Source organism: Thalassophryne amazonica, chromosome 16 (genome assembly GCF_902500255.1).
Source record: "Thalassophryne amazonica chromosome 16, fThaAma1.1, whole genome shotgun sequence".
In the NCBI taxonomy this organism is placed as follows: domain Eukaryota; kingdom Metazoa; phylum Chordata; class Actinopteri; order Batrachoidiformes; family Batrachoididae; genus Thalassophryne; species Thalassophryne amazonica.
In genome coordinates, this window is record NC_047118.1 from 77086752 (window position 1) to 77107390 (window position 20639).

At 39.3% G+C, this 20639-nt stretch overlaps 1 protein-coding gene across 1 annotated transcript in view; it reads left to right on the plus strand.

Annotated features, from left to right (window-relative positions):
• stx1b (syntaxin 1B) overlaps nucleotides 1-20639 on the plus strand; it is a 199516-nt gene that overhangs the window by 91153 nt on the left and 87724 nt on the right. Inside the window, exon 3 of the mRNA XM_034191041.1 lies at nucleotides 16919-17018. Coding sequence (XP_034046932.1) covers nucleotides 16919-17018 — 100 coding nt within the window. The remainder of the gene's footprint in view (nucleotides 1-16918; nucleotides 17019-20639) is intronic.

Sequence of the window (20639 nt, forward strand, 5' to 3'; positions counted from 1 at the left end):
AACATCATCATGAAGTGAAATTTATTCAGAAATGATGGAGAAAGTGATAAATAAGTGTCACCCAGAGGTAATTTATTTATTTATTCATATTACTGTTTATGTCTTGAATGTCTAATAAATACGTAAATAAATAAATAAATAAATAAATAAGTAAATAAATACGTACATAAACCAAAATTATATCATGAAAGTGGTTCTGTCCACAACTGTTGTGTGTTTTTCAGTTCAATCAGACAAACACATTCACACAATTTAAAGTCTCCATTCACTGAACCTTCATGTCTTTGGATGTGGGAGGACCAGAGGGAACCCACTCAAACATCAGGAGAATATGCAAATTCCACACAGAAAGGACCAGCTGGGAAGCGACCGCAGGACCTTCTTTCTGTGAGACAACAGTGCTGCCATCAGTCAGAACATAATTATATTCACTTTATTTTTCAGAGTACAAGTCACACCGTTTTTTTTTTTTTTTTTCTGTATTATCATCATCACTTTAAAGCTGGAGTGCCAGGAAGCATATTGAAATTGAGACGATTGTTAGAATTTTGATGGGGACCAAAGTAATTTTGTTCGTTAGTGTGAATATAAAGGATTCCCAAAATATTACTCTGAACATGATTAAAATTTGTCCATATTGAAACAAATTCTGAATTATTGGCACATGCCAAAAATTCGAAAGCCAGGATGCCATCAGGGTGATGTCACAGGTCATGTGGGGGGGTTTTACTGCTAGCAGCTAGCTAGAAGACGCGATCGAACTCACGAGGATTTTGCAGCTCTGCTTTTGGACCTGTGAGTTGCCTGGTGACTGGTGTCTGACGGTGTACAGTTATGGTTATTATCTGAGTCTGTTATTATCTGATTATCTGAGTTATTAAGTGCATCTGCGCAATCACAGACGCACTTCGGGCAGGAATTCGTCTGCAGGTTTTGACTTTCGCTGGGGCGATATACGCTATGGATTTCCCTCAAATTATGTATGTTCCCACGAATTAAAAATTCCCCAAAAATTTTAATGGGTTCTAAATATGATGTAGTTTATATATACAAGGTCTATTAGAAAAGTATCCGACCTTATTATTTTTTTCAAAAACCATATGGATTTGAATCACGTGTGATTGCGTCAGACAAGCTTGAACCCTCGTGCGCATGCGTGGGTTTTTCCACGCCTGTCGGTTGCGTCATTCGCCTGTGAGCAGGCTTTGAGTGAGGAGTGGTCCAGCCCCCTCGTCGGATTTTCATTGCCAGGAAATGGCGGAATGATTTTTCTAATGGTTTCCAGCTGCCAGTCTCTAACAGTTTCTGAAAAAATTCTGATGGAAAAAAAACCCAAATCATTCCGCCATTTCCTGACAATGAAAATCCGACGAGGGGGCTGGACCACTCCTCACTCAAAGCCTACTCACAGGCGAATGACGCAACCAACAGGCGTGGAAAAACTCACGCATGCGCACGAGGGTTCAAGCTTGTCTGACACAATCACACATGATTCAAATCCATATGGTTTTTGAAAAAATAATAAGGTCGGATACTTTTCTAATAGACCTCATATTAAACTTTAGACTATATTTTACTGTATCTACTGAAGATTGCCGGTACTCTAGCTTTAATTTGGGATTGTTTACATTGTTACAGTGTAATGTATTATTGGTGTTTATTCTTTTATTTTTGGAGATTACTTTGTATAGGCCTTCAAAAATAATAATTATTATAATTATCAATAACAAATGCAGGAATTCTTTATTTATTGTAATTCCGCCCAGTTCTTTTTGTAATAAACTAGGGCTGCCACGACTAGTCGACTAGTCACGACTACATCGACTATTGAAACCATCGACAACTAATTTAGTAGTCGACCAGTCATTTGCTTTGAACCTTGAATCAATGAAGCAGTGCTTCGACACGCTGCTTCGTTGGCTCTTCGCTCCTCTTCAGAAGCGCTAACTCCGCTTCTTATCCCCAGAGATCAAGGATCCAGTTTCATATTTATTTACTTTAACACTCAATAAAATGTTGTTGACATAGAAAACCTATAAAGCCTACTTGTAGCACACAGAAAATTCACAGGAGGTATTGATAAGGGGATCGGATTGATAAACGGAATCGATAATGGTATCAATATCAATAAAATGCGATAAGCTGCAATTTACGTATGATCTGACTAATTGCAAAAATAATCGTTGACTAGTCGATTATCAAAATAGTCATTTGTGTCAGAACAGGCAGGAGCCTGGCACCTGGGGAGGGTGGACCCAAAATGCAAACTCCCAAACCAGGCTTTGAGGTACAAGTAGTTGTCAAGTTTATTTCAGGCTGAGGTTCGGTACACAGGTTGTCAGATAGCAGAGCAGAGGTACAAGCAGGGTGAGGCAAAAACGCAGTTGTCTCCAGGCAGGGGTCTGAGGCATGAGCAAACACTGGCATATGGGCTGAGGCAAAAGGCGCAGTCAAGAAACACAGAGCAAGGTACTGGTACACAGCAAGACAAATCAGGACTGGATACAAGAGGGCTGGAATGTGTGCTGGAAGTGACAACAAACTGGCAAATGAGTGGTGGCTGAGAGGAGATTAAATAGGCAGCTGTTAACAAGGTGCATGTGAGGGGAAGGATCTAGAAAGGGGTCGTGGCTGGTGATCAAAGAGTATGGATGGGGCAAGATGGTGAGGAAGGGAGTGTACAAAGCGGAGTGATGTAATAGACAAAGATATGTAAACAGGTGCCAAGAGCGTGAGTAGGGACAGAGAACTATGAACAGACTAAACAGAAGACAAAATAAAACATAACGCCAAACTGGAACATGACAAACTCATCAGGAAACATGGAGCATAGATACTAAAGCAAAACTAAACAAGTATTAATAGCAAAATATACAAGTGATAACCTAATGAAAACTGTATGAGAGAATAGAGGTAAATACTAAAACTAAATTAAACCAAAACTGACTTAACAAGGCGGTAAAACAAACCATAAGAAAAGGCAGTGACTAAACAATAACAGAAAACAAACCCTGACATAACAGTACAACAAATATTACAAATAAGAGGAACTAGATAAACAAGTGATAAACAATAAATGAAAACACAACTGACTAGGGTTGGGTATTGATAAGATTTTATCGATATCGATGCCATTATCGATTCTGCTTATCGATCTGATTCCTTATCGATTCCCTTATCAATACCTTGTGAATTTTGTACTAAAAGTAGGCTTTACAGGTTTTCTATGTATTTCATTGAGTCTTAGAGTAAATAAATATGAAATTGGTCACTGTATCCTTGATCTCTGGACATAAATAAAAATAAACAAAACAGTGTTTTGCTTTGAAGTTATTAATTCAGACTGGACCCTATCATTCTAACTTGACTCGTCAGAGAGCCGCGCAACATTTGTAGCTGTGTGAACAGAACGGAGGACGATTCTCGTTTCTTTCTCGCAGCAAGACTGGAGTCCCAGTTAGTAACTTTAATCCGCACAAAAGTGACTCACAATTTCACATATTCAGGGATGAAAGTGGTGAAAAACAAAAAAAACTGAAACCCAAAATTACCCCCCAACACCACCCACACGAAAATGTTTCAATTCTGGAAGCTCTGAAATGCAATCTGGGACTATTCCAGACAATAAACGGCAGTGAGTGCAGCATCCATTTATTGAGAAAAAACCCCCAACTTTCCTTATTCAAATTCATTCCAGTAGTATTCTGCTCTTACTAGGATGCAGCAGTTTTCTAGTTTGGCAGATAGTTCTGGAGGAAATCACTGAAGAAATTAACAAACTGAAAATATGGTTTGACCGAAACAAACTGTCATTAACCTTAAATAAGACAGGGATGAAATGGAGGTGTAAAAGTCACTAGGTGTTCACAGGAAACACTTATTTATTTCTGTCTGTATGTATTTATTTATTTATTTATTTATGTTCATTGTTAGTTGCTTTTATATTTTCTGTTGTGTTTCTATTCAGGTTCTTTTTGTCTCTTTCTCTAAAATTGTATATAATAAGTATATATTGTATATAATAATCATTAGATTATTAATATATAAACAAAAATAAATTTAAGAAATATTACAATTTGAAAACAAATGCACCCGAACGTGATGACAGCTGCAACTGCTTAATGCTAACTTTTAACACTGAAAATGCCATAGACATGCTAACGCGTTAGCATCGCTCCCGTTTTTAAGTTATAAAATACATCTGTCAACTGTTTCAGAAGACCATAACAGGTCGGTTTAACATAGAAAAGGTAAATAATACTCACAGATGTATGCTTTTTGGAGTTTTAGCGGGGGAAAATTAAGCGAAAGAAAGAAAGAATAAACGAAGCAATAGATCGAAGCATTGCTTCAATCTGCGAACCATTGCTTCGATTGGTTCAAGGTTCAAAGCAAAGCTGCACTGCAGAAAAGTTGATTACGGACCCGCTGCAGGGTCTGTAATCACTGTAGAGAAATGATCATTTTCCTGACAAACACCCCCCAAAACAACGGCCACTCTGAAGGACCGATAACAGAATCGTTAAGCACAAAGCTTATTGATGTCGGTGGATCGAATCATTTCTTAACGATACCCGAAAGGAACTGGTTCTTGATACCCATCCCTACAACTGACTGCAGAAAACTAGAACAGAACAAAAGGCCAAAGTAAAAAGTAACAAAGAAAACAAAGTGACAAATCAAAACAGGACAGAGAATAATCACTTGAAAATAAAATAAATAGTACATCAAGACCGGGGCATGTGAAGGGGAAAAAAGAAAGAGGGAAAACCCGAATCAAACCCCAGGTCCGGCCGAAATCGTGACAGTTTGTGGAAGCTCTATAATACGCCGCCCCTTACAAAGAACAAGATTGATATATTCCTTGGTTTGAATTTATTGAAAGTCCCATTGAAAATCAGTCCCGGGTCCCCAGAAACAGAGCCCACACACAGACTCCATTTTCTGAGAAGACCTCGAACATGGCTGGCATCATGCTTTTATATGAGACAATGAAGGTGGTACAGTGGGTGGGTTTTAGTCTCACAAACCTAATCTTACTGGCTCCCCAAAGACAGAGTGAAGCCCTCCCTTTATCTGAAACTTGTGCATGCGTAATGGAAGTGCAACTTTACTCACTGTTGAGACTTTGAACCAGGTTTCAGGCACTTCTAAACAGATAACAAAAGCAAATGCTTGATAACTAACATAAAATAAGGAATTAGCAGAGATATTATCTTAAAAAAAACCCTGCAACTTAAACTCTGGTGTGACTTAAAGACAAAAATAAATAAATTAAAAATCACACATTCATTATTGATAATAGTAATAACAATAACTATTCATATTGGGCTTTCCCAGAAATTAAAGTGCAACTTATATTGCAGAAAAATAAAAATAAAAAATAAAAATAGCATTGCTTTTTGCAAAAATAAATGAATTAGAATGAACAGTGTCATTTTTTTATTATATGGCTGCAACGCTACACACGCTCTGATTTGCTAATTACCGGTCGGATATTTTCCCGTTTTGGACCAGTTTCCATGACAATCAGTCCGAAACGCTTATTTTCTTTACAAATCAGAAGCTAAAAGCGTGATTAGAAAAAGCAAGTCGGACATGAACGTACTCCATAACTATCTAAACAGCATCTGAAAAAACACAAATATTGAAAGCTTACCAGCTAACGACCGGATCATCTGTTAGCAAGTTCTTCACAGAGGTGAAGCGAACATGTCTGACTACAAGTCGTCAGCAGCTTTCATATTCGGGCGATACTGTAAGTTTGCGTGTTTATATATTTATAATAGCCATATGATAAATGATTACCCTCACTTGCTTGGTCTGTACGGGGATATCAGACCTCCGTCTTCGCTCAGTCCGTACTGACAACACGTCGGTCTGATATTTCCCCGAACAGACCTCACAGTTGGTTAATAATCCTTTAATATACCCTCCACACCCTTTAATATGCTACCAGTTAATAATTTTAAATCAACTGCAGATACCAGTTTAATGACACTAGAAATTGTTGCAAGTTATCAATCAATTATAAGCAAGTAAACAATTTTACAAAAGCCAAAAGTGTTGCATTGCAATATGAACATCCTCATATACTCATATACTGTGAACTAAGTCAACTAACTCAACTGGTATAACTGAAGATTTTAATTATAACAAGTGATGAGAATGAAAGAGCATCAAATTCATGTTTCGTTAATATATTAGGAAAATGTATCATTGAATTAAATTGTTTACTTTAATTATAATAAATTAATTAATGTAATTACATTTTTCACAAATAATTTTAAAAAATGAATAGCGTGTTAGTATACCGGTACTGTGCATTTAGTTAAAGCGGTGTGTTTTTGTATTTTCTAGAACAACTGTGCCTTTGTCATTTCTGCGTATGCATGGTCTGAGAATATTCTAACTTTGTTTGCAGAGTACAAACAAATGTAGGTCCAAACATACTGATGAATCCTAGGAAACATTTGCACAGATGGTTTATACACAGATTTGTGAATGAGGCCTGTTTTTTCCTACATTTCAGATTCTTTCATGTTATTTTTTTCTGTGATATGAAAAAGACGGGCAGTTTCACTGCATCCGTTGAAAAGCTTTATTTGGAAATAATTTTTTTTGTTTTGTTTTTGACACAGAAAGTAAAAATAGATTTTTTTAAAATATGAAGCTGCTGCATTGTAAAAAAAAAAATGAAGAGAAGAAGAAGGCCTTTTACTGTCATTGCACACACATGAATACCTACAAGGAATTTCTCCTCTACATTAAGCCATCCTAATTACAGTTAGACAGAATCTAATCACTAGGAGCAGCGGGCAGCCTCAGTGCAGCGCCAGGGGACCAACTTCAGATGGAGAGACGCTGCTTTGGTCAGTGGCCGAGAAAGGAGCAGACCTTAATGTGCATGTTTTGATAGTAGGAGGACTCTGTAGCACACAGAACAAACCCACACAGACACAGCAGAACATGCCAACTCCACACAGAAAGGAAGTGGGCATGGGTGGGATTGAACCCCAGACCTTCTTGCTGTGAGGCAATAGTGTGAACCACTGAACCACCATGCTGCCCAAAAGCAGCAAGAAAGACAAAAGTAAAAAAAAAGGCATCAGAGTGCTGCAAGCTGTACACACCACAATATAAATGTACAAGTTATTGCACTCACTGGCCACTTTATTAGGTACACCTTGCTTGTACCGGGTTGGACCCCTTTTTGCCTTCAGAATTGCCTTAATTCTTTGAGGCTTAGATTCAGCAAGGTTTTTGGAAATGTTCCTCAAAGATGTTGGTCCATATCAGGATGATATGGTCCATTCTTCCACACAAACTGTCTTCAAATCTTGAATGTTCGGTGGGCCTCTTCTATAAACTCTGATCTTTATTTCTTTCCATGGATTTTCTGTTGGATTCCAGACAGCTGATTGGCTGGACCATTCTAGCATCGTTTTGTCATTCTGTGAAACCAATTGAGATTTTCCTTGGTTGCGTTTTTGGGATAATTGTCTTGCTGAAATGTCCACCCTTATTTCATCTTCATCATCCTGGTAAATTTTTTATCAAGAATGCCTTTTTCATTCATCCTTCCTTCAATTATATGAAGTTATTCAGTGTCGTCTGCTGACAAACAGCCCCACGCCATAATGTTCCCACCTCTAAACTTCACTGTTGGTGTGGTGTTTTTGGGCTGATGTGCAGCATCATTTATGGTGCATATTTTGGCATCTAAAGAGTTCAGTTTTGGTCTCTTCTGAGCAGACTATATTCTCCCAGTACTTCACAGGCTTGTCTAAATGTTGTGCAGCAAACTTTAAACAAGTTCTTCAACAATGGAGTCTTGCGTAGTGAGCATGCATACAGGCCATGGCAGTGGTGGGCACAGTTCCGACAATCATCAAAGATAATGTTTTCATTATCTGATTATCTTTCTAGATAACTTTAAAAACCATTATCGGACCAATTATCTTCCGATTAATTTTTGTCCGATAACTTTTAGACTAATAAACAAAGCTGAACAGCGACAAGCATTTTTAAAATTTAAAATCAGTTCAGCACCTACCTGTTAAAAGTTTTGTAACAGATGTACAGTTCTATCCTCTGCAAACAGAAGAAAGCTGCCTTTATGAAAAGCATCTCTATCCTCTGCAGACAAATGAGAACTGGTCACAAAAAAAAAAAAATCATTTCCTTTAACACCCTACCGATATGCTGGCAGTATCACCTAAGTCATCCAGAGGCATACATTTTTAACTTATGGTTCAAATTTTAACCAAACTAATTTTGGACGTTATTTAAAATTACTGTCATGTCTGAAGTTTTATAAAGTGAAAATATCAGATATATGTTTTAGTTTTAAAGAAATGTGCTAATTTTTAAGGTTTTGTGAGCACATGCTGTGCCCAGCAGTGCATTATGGGTAGGATTATGTAATCTCAGTATGTTCACGACAGGACAAATGCATTTCAGACACTCTGTTCAGGCTCCACGGACAGCAGCATTAAACGCTAGTGCCTAAAACTCTTGTGAATATATTCTCTGGGTTTATAGACGTTATTGTATTTGCGTTTGTTAAATTCCACGCATTTTAAATGTAGCAGACATGGATTATCTAGAATTTTGTTTTCAAGGCCTCTACTGCCATCTACTGGCCAGTAGTGTTCATGGCAATATTCGCCCTAAGTACTAAGCGTCTGGTCACCAGTAGATGGCAGTGTTCTATTTATTTTGACCCCGGTTGTATCAGATGATTGTCAAATCAACTTTTTGGCTTTGCAAATGGCTTTTTTTTTTTACAAATTAAGTTTAAAAACAAAACAACAGTAAAAAAAAAAAACATTACAAGACAGCTCTGCAGTGTTTGCACAGGCACAGTGCGAGCGGTTGGATGCTTGTAGCTTTTCAGCAGCAGGATAACCTCACGACGGCCGACCAGAATAATATCAAACAGGTTTGATTTTCATTGGACCATAAGATCGGTGATCAGGAGGTGGCCGTGAGATGTTAAACGCAGCTTGTTACTCCATGTACACTACACGATGCAGGACGCGCGATTAACCTGAAACTCTGTCCAAAAAATTCTCGCAGAGGCACTTTTACCCAGAATCCTTTGCGATCTGTCTGTGTTTGTTACAAAACCTCAGAATTAGTGCATTATTCAACATTAAAAGATATATGTTATATTTTAAGTTTGTACAAATGACAGATTTGACATTAATGGAGTTATTCTATCGGTATTAATGTTATTTATAAATCAAAACCATAACTCAGCATGACTTTATTTTCCAAGACCTCCGCCTGACCGGAGCATTGTGATTGGCAGAGAGCTGGGCATTATGGCTGTTCTCAGAGTGCCTTTGTGCTGGAAGCTGTGTAGTAAATTAGAACTTCCAGCAGGGCAGGATGTTCAAAGACAAAAGTGTGGCCTCATTGTTTGGGTTTGTTTCTCCGATTGTTCTGTCTGAGTTATTTTCATTAGTTACTTCATCCAAACCATCAACATGTTTATTAGACCCCATTCCTACCAGGCTGCTCAAGGAAGCCCTACCATTATTTAATGCTTCGATCTTAAATATGATCAATCTATCTTTGTTAGTTGGCTATGTACCACAGGTGGCAGTAATTAAACCATTACTTAAAAAGCCATGACTTGACCCAGCTATCTTAGCTAATTATAGGCCAATCTCCAACCTTCCTTTTCTCTCAAAAATTCTTGAAAGGGTAGTTGTAAAACAGCTAACTGATCATCTGCAGAGGAATGGTCTATTTGAAGAGTTTCAGTCAGGTTTTAGAATTCATCATAGTACAGAAACAGCATTAGTGAAGGTTACAAATGATCTTCTTATGGCCTCGGACAGTGGACTCATCTCTGTGCTTGTTCTGTTAGACCTCAGTGCTGCTTTTGATACTGTTGACCATAAAATTTTATTACAGAGATTAGAGCATGCCATAGGTATTAAAGGCACTGCGCTGCGGTGGTTTGAATCATATTTGTCTAATAGATTACAATTTGTTCATGTAAATGGGGAATCTTCTTCACAGACTAAAGTTAATTATGGAGTTCCACAAGGTTCTGTGCTAGGACCAATTTTATTCACTTTATACATGCTTCCCTTAGGCAGTATTATTAGACGGTATTGCTTAAATTTTCATTGTTACGCAGATGATACCCAGCTTTATCTATCCATAAAGCCAGAGGACACACACCAATTAGCTAAACTGCAGGATTGTCTTACAGACATAAAGACATGGATGACCTCTAATTTCCTGCTTTTAAACTCAGATAAAACTGAAGTTATTGTACTTGGCCCCACAAATCTTAGAAACATGGTGTCTAACCAGATCCTTACTCTGGATGGCATTACCCTGACCTCTAGTAATACTGTGAGAAATCTTGGAGTCATTTTTGATCAGGATATGTCATTCAAAGCACATATTAAACAAATATGTAGGACTGCTTTTTTGCATTTACGCAATATCTCTAAAATCAGAAAGGTCTTGTCTCAGAGTGATGCTGAAAAACTAATTCATGCATTTATTTCCTCTAGGCTGGACTATTGTAATTCATTATTATCAGGTTGTCCTAAAAGTTCCCTAAAAAGCCTTCAGTTAATTCAAAATGCTGCAGCTAGAGTACTGACGGGGACTAGAAGGAGAGAGCATATCTCACCCATATTGGCCTCTCTTCATTGGCTTCCTGTTAATTCTAGAATAGAATTTAAAATTCTTCTTCTTACTTATAAGGTTTTGAATAATCAGGTCCCATCTTATCTTAGGGACCTCGTAGTACCATATCACCCCAGTAGAGCGCTTCGCTCTCAGACTGCAGGCTTACTTGTAGTTCCTAGGGTTTGTAAGAGTAGAATGGGAGGCAGAGCCTTCAGCTCTCAGGCTCCTCTCCTGTGGAACCAGCTCCCAATTCAGATCAGGGAGACAGACACCCTCTCTACTTTTAAGATTAGGCTTAAAACTTTCCTTTTTGCTAAAGCTTATAGTTAGGGCTGGATCAGGTGACCCTGAACCATCCCTTAGTTATGCTGCTATAGACGTAGACTGCTGGGGGGTTCCCATGATGCACTGTTTCTTTCTCTTTTTGCTCTGTATGCACCACTCTGCATTTAATCATTAGTGATCGATCTCTGCTCCCCTCCACAGCATGTCTTTTTCCTGGTTCTCTCCCTCAGCCCCAACCAGTCCCAGCAGAAGACTGCCCCTCCCTGAGCCTGCTTCTGCTGGAGGTTTCTTCCTGTTAAAAGGGAGTTTTTCCTTCCCACTGTAGCCAAGTGCTTGCTCACAGGGGGTCGTTTTGACCGTTGGGGTTTTACATAATTATTGTATGGCCTTGCCTTACAATATAAAGCGCCTTGGGGCAACTGTTTGTTGTGATTTGGCGCTATATAAAAAAAATTGATTGATTGATTGATTGATTGATTTTTAATTCTAGTAGAAGCTATTGTGGTGTTAAAACTCAAATTCAGTTTATTAGTAGTTGCAAATGTACCAGAGACAATATTGGAAGTTATTGGTTATCTGTAGCTTCCGATACATTTTTGAGTGGTTTATTGTTTTATCTTTATCAAAGATAACTTTTCAGTTATCTGATTATCTGTTATTGAAGTTAATTTTTTGGTTATCTGTGCCCACCAGGCCATGGTGACTGAGTGCATTACTTATTGTTTTCTTTGAAAGACTTATTCAGTTGGTTTCCACAAGTGATCCTTGGCTCTTGGACAACTCTTCTGATAATGGTTTTCAGTCTTTTGTCAGAAATCTTGTGAGGAGCATCTAGTCATGGCTGGTTTATGGTGAAATGATGTTCTTTCCACTTCTGGAATATGTCCCTACAGCACTCACTGGAACATTCAGAATTTAGAAATCCTTCTGTAACCAATGCCATCAGTATATTTTGCAATAATAAGGTTGTGAAGATCTTGAGAGAGCTCTTTGCTTTTACCCATCATGAGATGTTTCTTGTGTGACACTGAGGTAATGAGACACTTTTGTATGGACCATCAATTGGGACTGAACTAGCTGATATTAATTTGCATTGACAAGGGGCAGGATTGCTTTTTAATTATTGATAGATTCCAGCTGGTATCTTGACTTTCCATGCCTTTTTGCACCTCCCTTTCTTCATGTGTTCAATATTTTATTCATGTGTCATTTCACATTGTTCCACATAACTGAATTTCTGTACTTTTTTGTGTGTTTGTTTGTATGTGTGGATTACTTGGGTTGTTACTGACTTCTGGTGAAAATGTCATGCCTGTTGTCCCTCCCTTTCTTCTGGTGTACAATACTTTTCACATGTCATTGTCATTTCACATGTGTGTGACTGTGTGACGAGGACCCTTGTCGCCTTGCCCCCTTTGAACTGTTCAAAATTCATGTGGCATGCTATCTCTGAGGTGCAACTCAAGCGAGGGAATGGCAACATCCAGTGAACATTGCACAAAGTCGAGCAAATTCCTTTGCAATTGCCGTTCACACAATGTTTCAGCCCAGTGAGATACTACCCTAATCAGGACCTACCCTGCTTACCTTCTGAGATCTGATGGAATCAGGCATACTCAGAACAGAGCTCACTGAACCTTTGTAACTCATTGTCCACTCAGTGCGGCTGAAAGTCACATTGAAAATGTGAGTGAAATTCTCATCATATTTAATGTTGTGTGCTAACGGAGTTAGCATTTTTAACCTGAACCATTAGGTCCTTTTAATGGACAAGTACTGAGAAAATAAGCAGCTCATAACTTTTAATGTCCACACCAAAGGAAACTGTTATGAGAACCACTGTGCAGTCCCCAAAATTATGATTTAATAAACACCCGAGCTGAGGTTAGCCTGTTAGCTTGGTTTGGACTCAAAGAGACAGGTGTGTTCAAGCTTCTTTTGTCACACACTGAGCTAACCACGCTCCACCTCTTTATCCTTTTATGGTTCATCATGATGTAGCCAGAATCAGCACTGTGACCACTGCAAACATGGCGTCACCCAGATAAAGTAGTTCCTTCAGTCGCGCCACTGTTTTCACTCGAGGTCGCCACAGCAGATCCAATTTGCATGTTGAATTGGCACAAGTTTTATGCCAGATGCTGTTCCTGACGCAATTCCATAGTTCATGGGGAGACCAACAGGGGTGGGGTTTGAACCAGGAACCTTCCGCAGTGAAACCAAGTGCACTTGGCCACCACTCCTGCTAGGCGTCTCTATAAAAGCCTGTGGGTGAAGTCACACAGACTTTGTCCAGTATATTTACAGTCTGTGGTGAGAACGTACTCTGTGGAAAGCTGTTGATAATGGCTAAGATGTGGCCATACTGTTAGCACACATCTGGTTAGCAGTTGTTCGTGGAAGGACACACAAAGTCATCACTGCAACCCAGCTGTGTGGGATGATTGTTCGCATGTCTCTACATGGGTTTACTGCGTTTTCACAGCTCGCTAGTCATTTAGAGCGATTCTTTAGGGAAGTCATAAAATTGACATCGGGAAGAACCTTGTCACATCTGCGAATTAACTAACTGGCCATTTCACAGTCATCACGCTTTAAAACAGATAACTTGTATTTAATTGTGCATCATCAACAACTAATTATAGCTGGGTAGTCTGTAATTAACCACTGAGTATGAATCGTTTGACTTGAGCAGTGAAATAACTGGCTGTGTGTCCGTCACCTCACACAGACTGAAACATTCTGTCACTTTTTTAAGTTCTTTTTATTTTCAGCTGTCTGTGTTTATATTGCCGAGGGGGGGGGGGGGGGGGGGTCTCCTGGCTATGTGTGTGACATCATATAAAAACCGTCTATATTGTTACCATCCCTCTGGTCGGCATTTTCCCTCGGATCTTCAAATGTTCAAAATGCTGCTGCCAGACTTTTGAAATGAAGCAGAAAGTTTGACCACATTACACCCATTTTGGGGTCTCTTCACTGGCTTCCTGTCCCAGTGAGATCATATTTTAAGGTTCTGCTACTAACCTATAAAATTGTTCATAGACTGGCACCTCCCTACCTAGCTGACCTAATTAAACCCTACGTACCGGCCCGGGCTTTGCGTTCTCAGGGTGCAGGACTACTTTGTGTCCCTAGGGTGAATAAAAAGTCTGCGGGTCACATAGCTTTCTCTTATCGTGCCCTTGTTCTGTGGAATGATCTCCCTGTATCAATAAAACAGTCAGATTCTGTGGAGACTTTCAAGTCCAGACTTAAGATGCACTTATTTTCCCTTTCATATGGCTAGCATACTGGCATAGTATGTTACTATGCTTTTTACTTTTTTACTCTTTTGCTGTGCTTTTTTTTTATCTTTTAATTCATTTTATTTTATTTTGTTTTCTGAATTGTTTTGTGTGAAGCACCTTGAGGCGACTCTTTTGTGATTTGGTGCAAAATAAAATTAATAAATTGAAATTTAATTGAATTTTCAAACTGACACTTTGAACGTTTGTGATTAGGTTGTTGTTTGTCTTTTGGCTGCCCTTGTTTTGTTCAGGGTTGCCACAGCAGAACCAGTGCATACTGAAATTTGGCACAAGTTTTACATTTCCAGATACAACTCCGATTTCACCTGGACAAACAGACACAGGTGCTGGTCTTTCTAAGAGGTCTCCAACCCAAGTAATCAGGGTACTATCTCACTGGGCTGTGACTGTCGGAGAGTAGTTGAAAATGTGTATTGCGATATTTGCGAACAAACGTGAATGAGCGAAATATCGCAGTAGGTATCTCACTGAATTGGTAGTAAAGACACGTTAGTGCATGTCGCCCAAATATCTGCCAAATATTCACGTGAGTGCCGCTCGAATGTCGTGGTACTCTCCCGAATGTCGAGTGCAGCCTTTGCAGATACTACTAATTTGATCACCAGCCGCATTCTGAAATAAATGTCCACTAGTCCACACCATCAAAGAGGTCCTGATGCCACTGTCACGCACAGATCTGTGTGCGACATATTTCTGTGGACAGATGTCCTCCTCGGTTCTTGACAATGACCAGCATTTGTCTACTGCTGTACTGCTGTGGTTCTCTATATAAAAATCAAAGATGATCCCAGCTGCCACAGACGTGTGTTCAACCCACTGACCATACATGCATGACCCGCGGCTGCTAGACTCCATCGGCTGCTTCCAGAAGTGCTGTTTCTCTCCAATCATCTCCACTGTTTTGGCTTGCTCCCAGGCCAGCTGATACAGGTCTCCCACAAGGAATGTCAAATTCTCAATTTTGTCTCCAATCACTCACAATTTAGTTTCATCCATTGTTAACCCCTCATGATTCTTACACGTTATGAGTTTGGGGATTACATTCAGCGGACTCCCTGACGCCCACAATGGCTCTGGGAGCATGTGGGACTGTGCGGACTCTTGCCACCTCACCACCAATAATCTGTTCAAAATTCATGCAACATGCCATCCCCAATATGCGACTCAAGCGAGGGACACCCAGCAAACACTGCAGGAAGTCAAGCAAATTCCATCACAATTGGCGTTCGCACAATGTTGCAACCCAGCGAGATACTAACCTAATCAGGACTTACCCCACTTACCTTCTGAGATCTGATGGAATCAGGTGTACTCAGAACAAAGATCACTGAACTTTTGTGGATCAGGGCCCAATTTCATAAAGCAGTCTAATCTTGTTACTCAACTAAGCTCACTTAGTTGATTAATCATTTGATCTTAGTTGTTGCATAAAGTGCTTAGTCGGCTAAAGTTTTGCATTAGCTGACTAAAGTTCTTAGCCAGTGTCTTACCTCAAAAATGTTGGCTATCACGTACCACTACTTGATGGAGGAGGAAGGAAGGAGAGCCTTGTGGCAGGAGCGGGTGTTTCGGGACTGGAATAATTCATTGGGGATGTTTATGGACGCCAAGGCCAGGAGCAGTTTTCCTCTTGTGGCGAACTCAGCCATGGTTGTAGCAGACGATAAACCTGGAAGTAAACAAAACTCTCGTGCATTGGAGGAGTTTCTTGGCAATGGCACTCACAAGGCCGCTTATGCCCATGAAAATCGTTGACTAACATTAGACGACTAATCTACAATTTTAGCCGTCTATGTGAAACGGTGATTAGATGGCTAATGTTGGGCAACTAACCTTAGTCGACAAAGTAAGTTTTGTAGACTAAAAGATTAGACCGCTTTATGAAACCGGAGCCAGGATGATTCTGAAAAACTAGTCCAGAGGGAAAAAGTTAAACTGTGAGCTTTGAGAGGTTCTGGCCTTCCACTTCCCGCTGTAGTCAGCATTTCCCGATCCTGGATGAACCTGTCAGTAACCTGTTCCACATGATCCAGAAAACAGCTAAACAAGATATTTTGACATTTGTTTGGCCGTGGATACGGTGGCAGGAAGCCACAGTAGGTTCATTTACTTCAAACTCCACATCAGGATCAACAAATGACATTATTTGATTCATTTTTACATGACAAACTTAGGTTTGTGTTTGTTTGTTGTTGTTGTTAAAAAAAAAAAAACTACAACTGTAAATTTCACTGTTTTTCAGAAAAAAATATATTTGTCATGTAAACAAAAAAGAAAAGAAAATATGTTTTCCAAAGTAATAGAACCCAGGAATCCTGATCCATGGTCTGACTCATTGAGTCAAATAGGGAGGCTGTAGGTTTAAGACACTAAACTCACAGTGATTTCATCATAGCTACGGGCCGTCGCCATCGTCACAACGTTTATGTTAATGCACATCAGGAATCTCTTCAGAATCAGTCCGTCTGGTTGTGCCAGTCCATGGCCCCCTCAGACATTCTGACCTCTATCATGTGTGTGGCTGAAGAACCTAACTCGGCAGATGACCACAGCTCCTGTTGGTCACTATGGCACCAGAGCAGGAGATCATGACATCACAAACATCTTGGCCCACTTTGATGGTTTTGATTGTGATGATTCTTTGTTTTGTCTGTCTGCAGGTTGAGGAGATCAGAGGCTGTATAGAAAAGCTGTCAGAGGATGTGGAGCAGGTTAAGAAGCAGCACAGCGCCATCCTGGCTGCACCCAACCCTGATGAAAGTAAGAACCCTCAGCATTGACCTTTGACCTCATTGTTCATCTCTATTTATTTCAAGTGATAACGCACCAACAATAGTCAGTCTTCAATAATGAAATGCAGAACTTAGACAGTGCCCTTAGAGGCATCACAGTGCAGATGTGGACGATTCTGAATCTATTACCAAATGTCAGTAATTGATTTTATGAACTCTAATTGCAGGGGCTAGATCTGTTCCCCTTTAAATCAGATACAGAAAGAAAGTATGTTACCAGATTGGTTGAATAGACCAGGTAATCAGCAAACTGCATCAATGTTTTAGAAGAAGCTTTTGAGTAATCAAGGTACATTAATGTAATGGGTTAAGATTGATCTGGCAAAGAGATTTACAAACTGAAATTAGTGATGAGGTGTGGAGTACTATAATTTCAAATATAGGTTGGGCAATTAGAGATGCCAGAAGCAAATTTATCCATTACAAAACAATACATCAGTATTATTTTACACCATCAAAAATGTTAAAAATGGGACTACTACAGAGTAATATTTGTTGGAAATGTGGCATAGATATCAGAACATACCTTCACTGTTTCTGGGAATGTCCATTGTTTTTTTCATTTTGGATGGAGGTCATTAAAAACTTGTAAAAATGGACTGCGATAACTATTCCAGCAGTACCACAGTTGTGCCTGTTGCGAGATAAGGCCTTCCTGCCCCCTTCATCTACAAAATAATTGTTTGGATTTTTGATGGCTGCATTTATAGTTGCCGCCAGATCAATCCTACGGATTTGGAAGAGTCCGCATAGGCCTTAACTTGAGGACTGGATTACACTGATGTCAGAGACCGCGGCCTATGAGGCATTCATCTCCAAAGTACATAATGTCCATGATAAAGCCAGCATGTCATTTCTTACAGAGCAAGACTCTGCTTTCATAAAAATACCATGATTGTGCCATTGATTATTTTGTTGTATCCATATTTTGATGTTGTTTTTTTATTTTGCTTTGTTGTGTTGTTTGTAATCTTTTGGTTGTGTGAAAAAGGAAAATTAATAAAAATAGTGACTAAAAAAACTGCACTCCAGTCATCATCTACCTCAGCGACAGATATCTGAAGGTTTGTAGAACAATTATTTCCACATAAATTTAGCATTATTTCATCATAAAAGACAGGGGAGCGTGACAGCAGCATGTCTGAATCTGACGTGCTGCTGTACATACGTCATTTCAGAGCATCAGCAGCGATTCATCAACTATTGCCTCGTTTCTGCTTAGTACTGACTTTAGAATGATTTAAGTGGTTTTACTTTGTCATCTGATGGTTAATAATCACATTATTCCCTTTGATCGCGTTGGGTGTAGAGAGCCAGACACAGAGAGTCAGACTCAGAGAGTCAGCTCTCTACACCCAAGATGCATTGATAATCATTTTATAATGAAACTGCAGCCCTCTGAATTGTAATCAAATAGAATCATGAGGTGCCTAAAGTTCCCCACTCCTACATTACAGCCCCGCCCCTTTAACTGGCTCACAATGATAAAAATCAGCATGGCTATAAGTGTGACTGTCCATCAATAACGATAAGCTAAACTGGAATTGGAACCCAGTCCACTGTAGGGATGGGTATTGATAAGATTTTATCTATCAATACCATTATTGAGTCTGCTTATCAATCCAGTTCCTTATTGATACCTCTTCTGAATTTTTTGTGTACTAAAAGTAGGCTTTACAGGTTTTCTATGTCAACAACATTTTATTGAGTCTTAAAGTAAATAAATATGAAATTGGTCACTGGATCCTTAAACTCTGGGCATAAATAAACTCTACATGGTGGATCCTTGATCTCTACATAAATACAACCCCTGGCAAAAATTATGGAATCACCGGCCTCGGAGGATGTTCATTCAGTTGTTTAATTTTGTAGAAAAAAAGCAGATCACAGACATGACACAAAACTAAAGTAATTTCAAATGGCAACTTTCTGGCTTTAAGAAACACTATAAGAAATCAGGAAAAAAAAATTGTGGCAGTCAGTAATGGTTACTTTTTTAGACCAAGCAGAGGGAAAAAAATATGGAATCATGAAAAACAAAAGAACGCTCCAACACATCACTAGTATTTTGTTTCACCACCTCTGGCTTTTATAACAGCTTGCAGTCTCTGAGGCATGGACTTAATGAGTGACAAACAGTACTTTTCATCAATCTGGCTCCAACTTTCTCTGATTGCTGTTGCCAGATCAGCTTTTCAGGTTGGAGCCTTGTCATGGACCATTTTCTTCAACTTCCACCAAAGATTTTCAATTGGATTAAGATCCGGACTATTTGCAGGCCATGACATTGACCCTATGTGTCTTTTTGCAAGGAATGTTTTCACAGTTTTTGCTGTATGGCAAGATGCATTATCATCTTGAAAAATGATTTCATCATCCCCAAACATCCTTTCAATTGATGGGATAAGAAAAGTGTCCAAAATATCAACGTAAACTTGTGCATTTATTGATGATGTAATGACAGTCATCTCCCCAGTGCCTTTACCTGACATGCAGCCCCATATCATCAATGACTGTGGAAATTTGCATGTTCTCTTCAGGCAGTCATCTTTATAAATCTCGTTGGAACGGCACCAAACAAAAGTTCCAGCATCATCACCTTGCCCAATGCAGAGTCGAGATTCATCGCTGAATATGACTTTCATCCAGTCATCCACACTCCACGATTGCTTTTCCTTAGCCCATTGTAACCTTGTTTTTTTCTGTTTAGGTGTTAATGATGGCTTTCGTTTAGCTTTTCTGTATGTAAATCCCATTTCCTTTAGGCGGTTTCTTACAGTTCGGTCACAGACATTGACTCCAGTTTCCTCCCATTCGTTCCTCATTTGTTTTGTTGTGCATTTTCGATTTTTGAGACATATTGCTTTAAGTTTTCTGTCTTGACGATTTGATGTCTTCCTTGGTCTACCAGTATGTTTGCCTTTAACAACCTTCCCATGTTGTTTGTGTTTGGTCCAGAGTTTAGACACAGCTGACTGTGAACAACCAACATCTTTTGCAACATTGCGTGATGATTTACCCTCTTTTAAGAGTTTGATAATCCTCGCCTTTGTTTCAATTGACATCTCTCATGTTGGAGCCATGATTCATGTCAGTCCACTTGGTGCAACAGCTGTCCAAGGTGTGATCACTCCTTTTTAGATGCAGACTAGCGAGCAGATCTGATTTGATGCAGGTGTTAGTTTTGGGGAAGAACATTTACAGGGTGATTCCATAATTTTTTCCTCAGAATTGAGTGAGTCCATATTTTTTTCCCTCTGCTTGGTCTAAAAAGTAACCGTTACTGACTGCCACAATTTGTTTTCCTGATTTCTTATAGTGTTTCTTAAAGCCAGAAAGTTGCCATTTGGAATGACTTTAGTTTTGTGTCATGTTTGTGATCTGCTTTTTTTCTACAAAATTAAACAACTGAATGAACATCCTCCGAGGCCGGTGATACCGTAATTTTTGCCAGGGGTTGTAGGAATAAACAAAATCTGTAGTTTTTGTCAAAAGCATTTCCTTTCAGACATTATTGGCACGAATGTCTTTCCATACCTCTGCGTTGAGTTCTTGCAGCTGGCTGTGCTGCACGTCAGGATGTAATTCA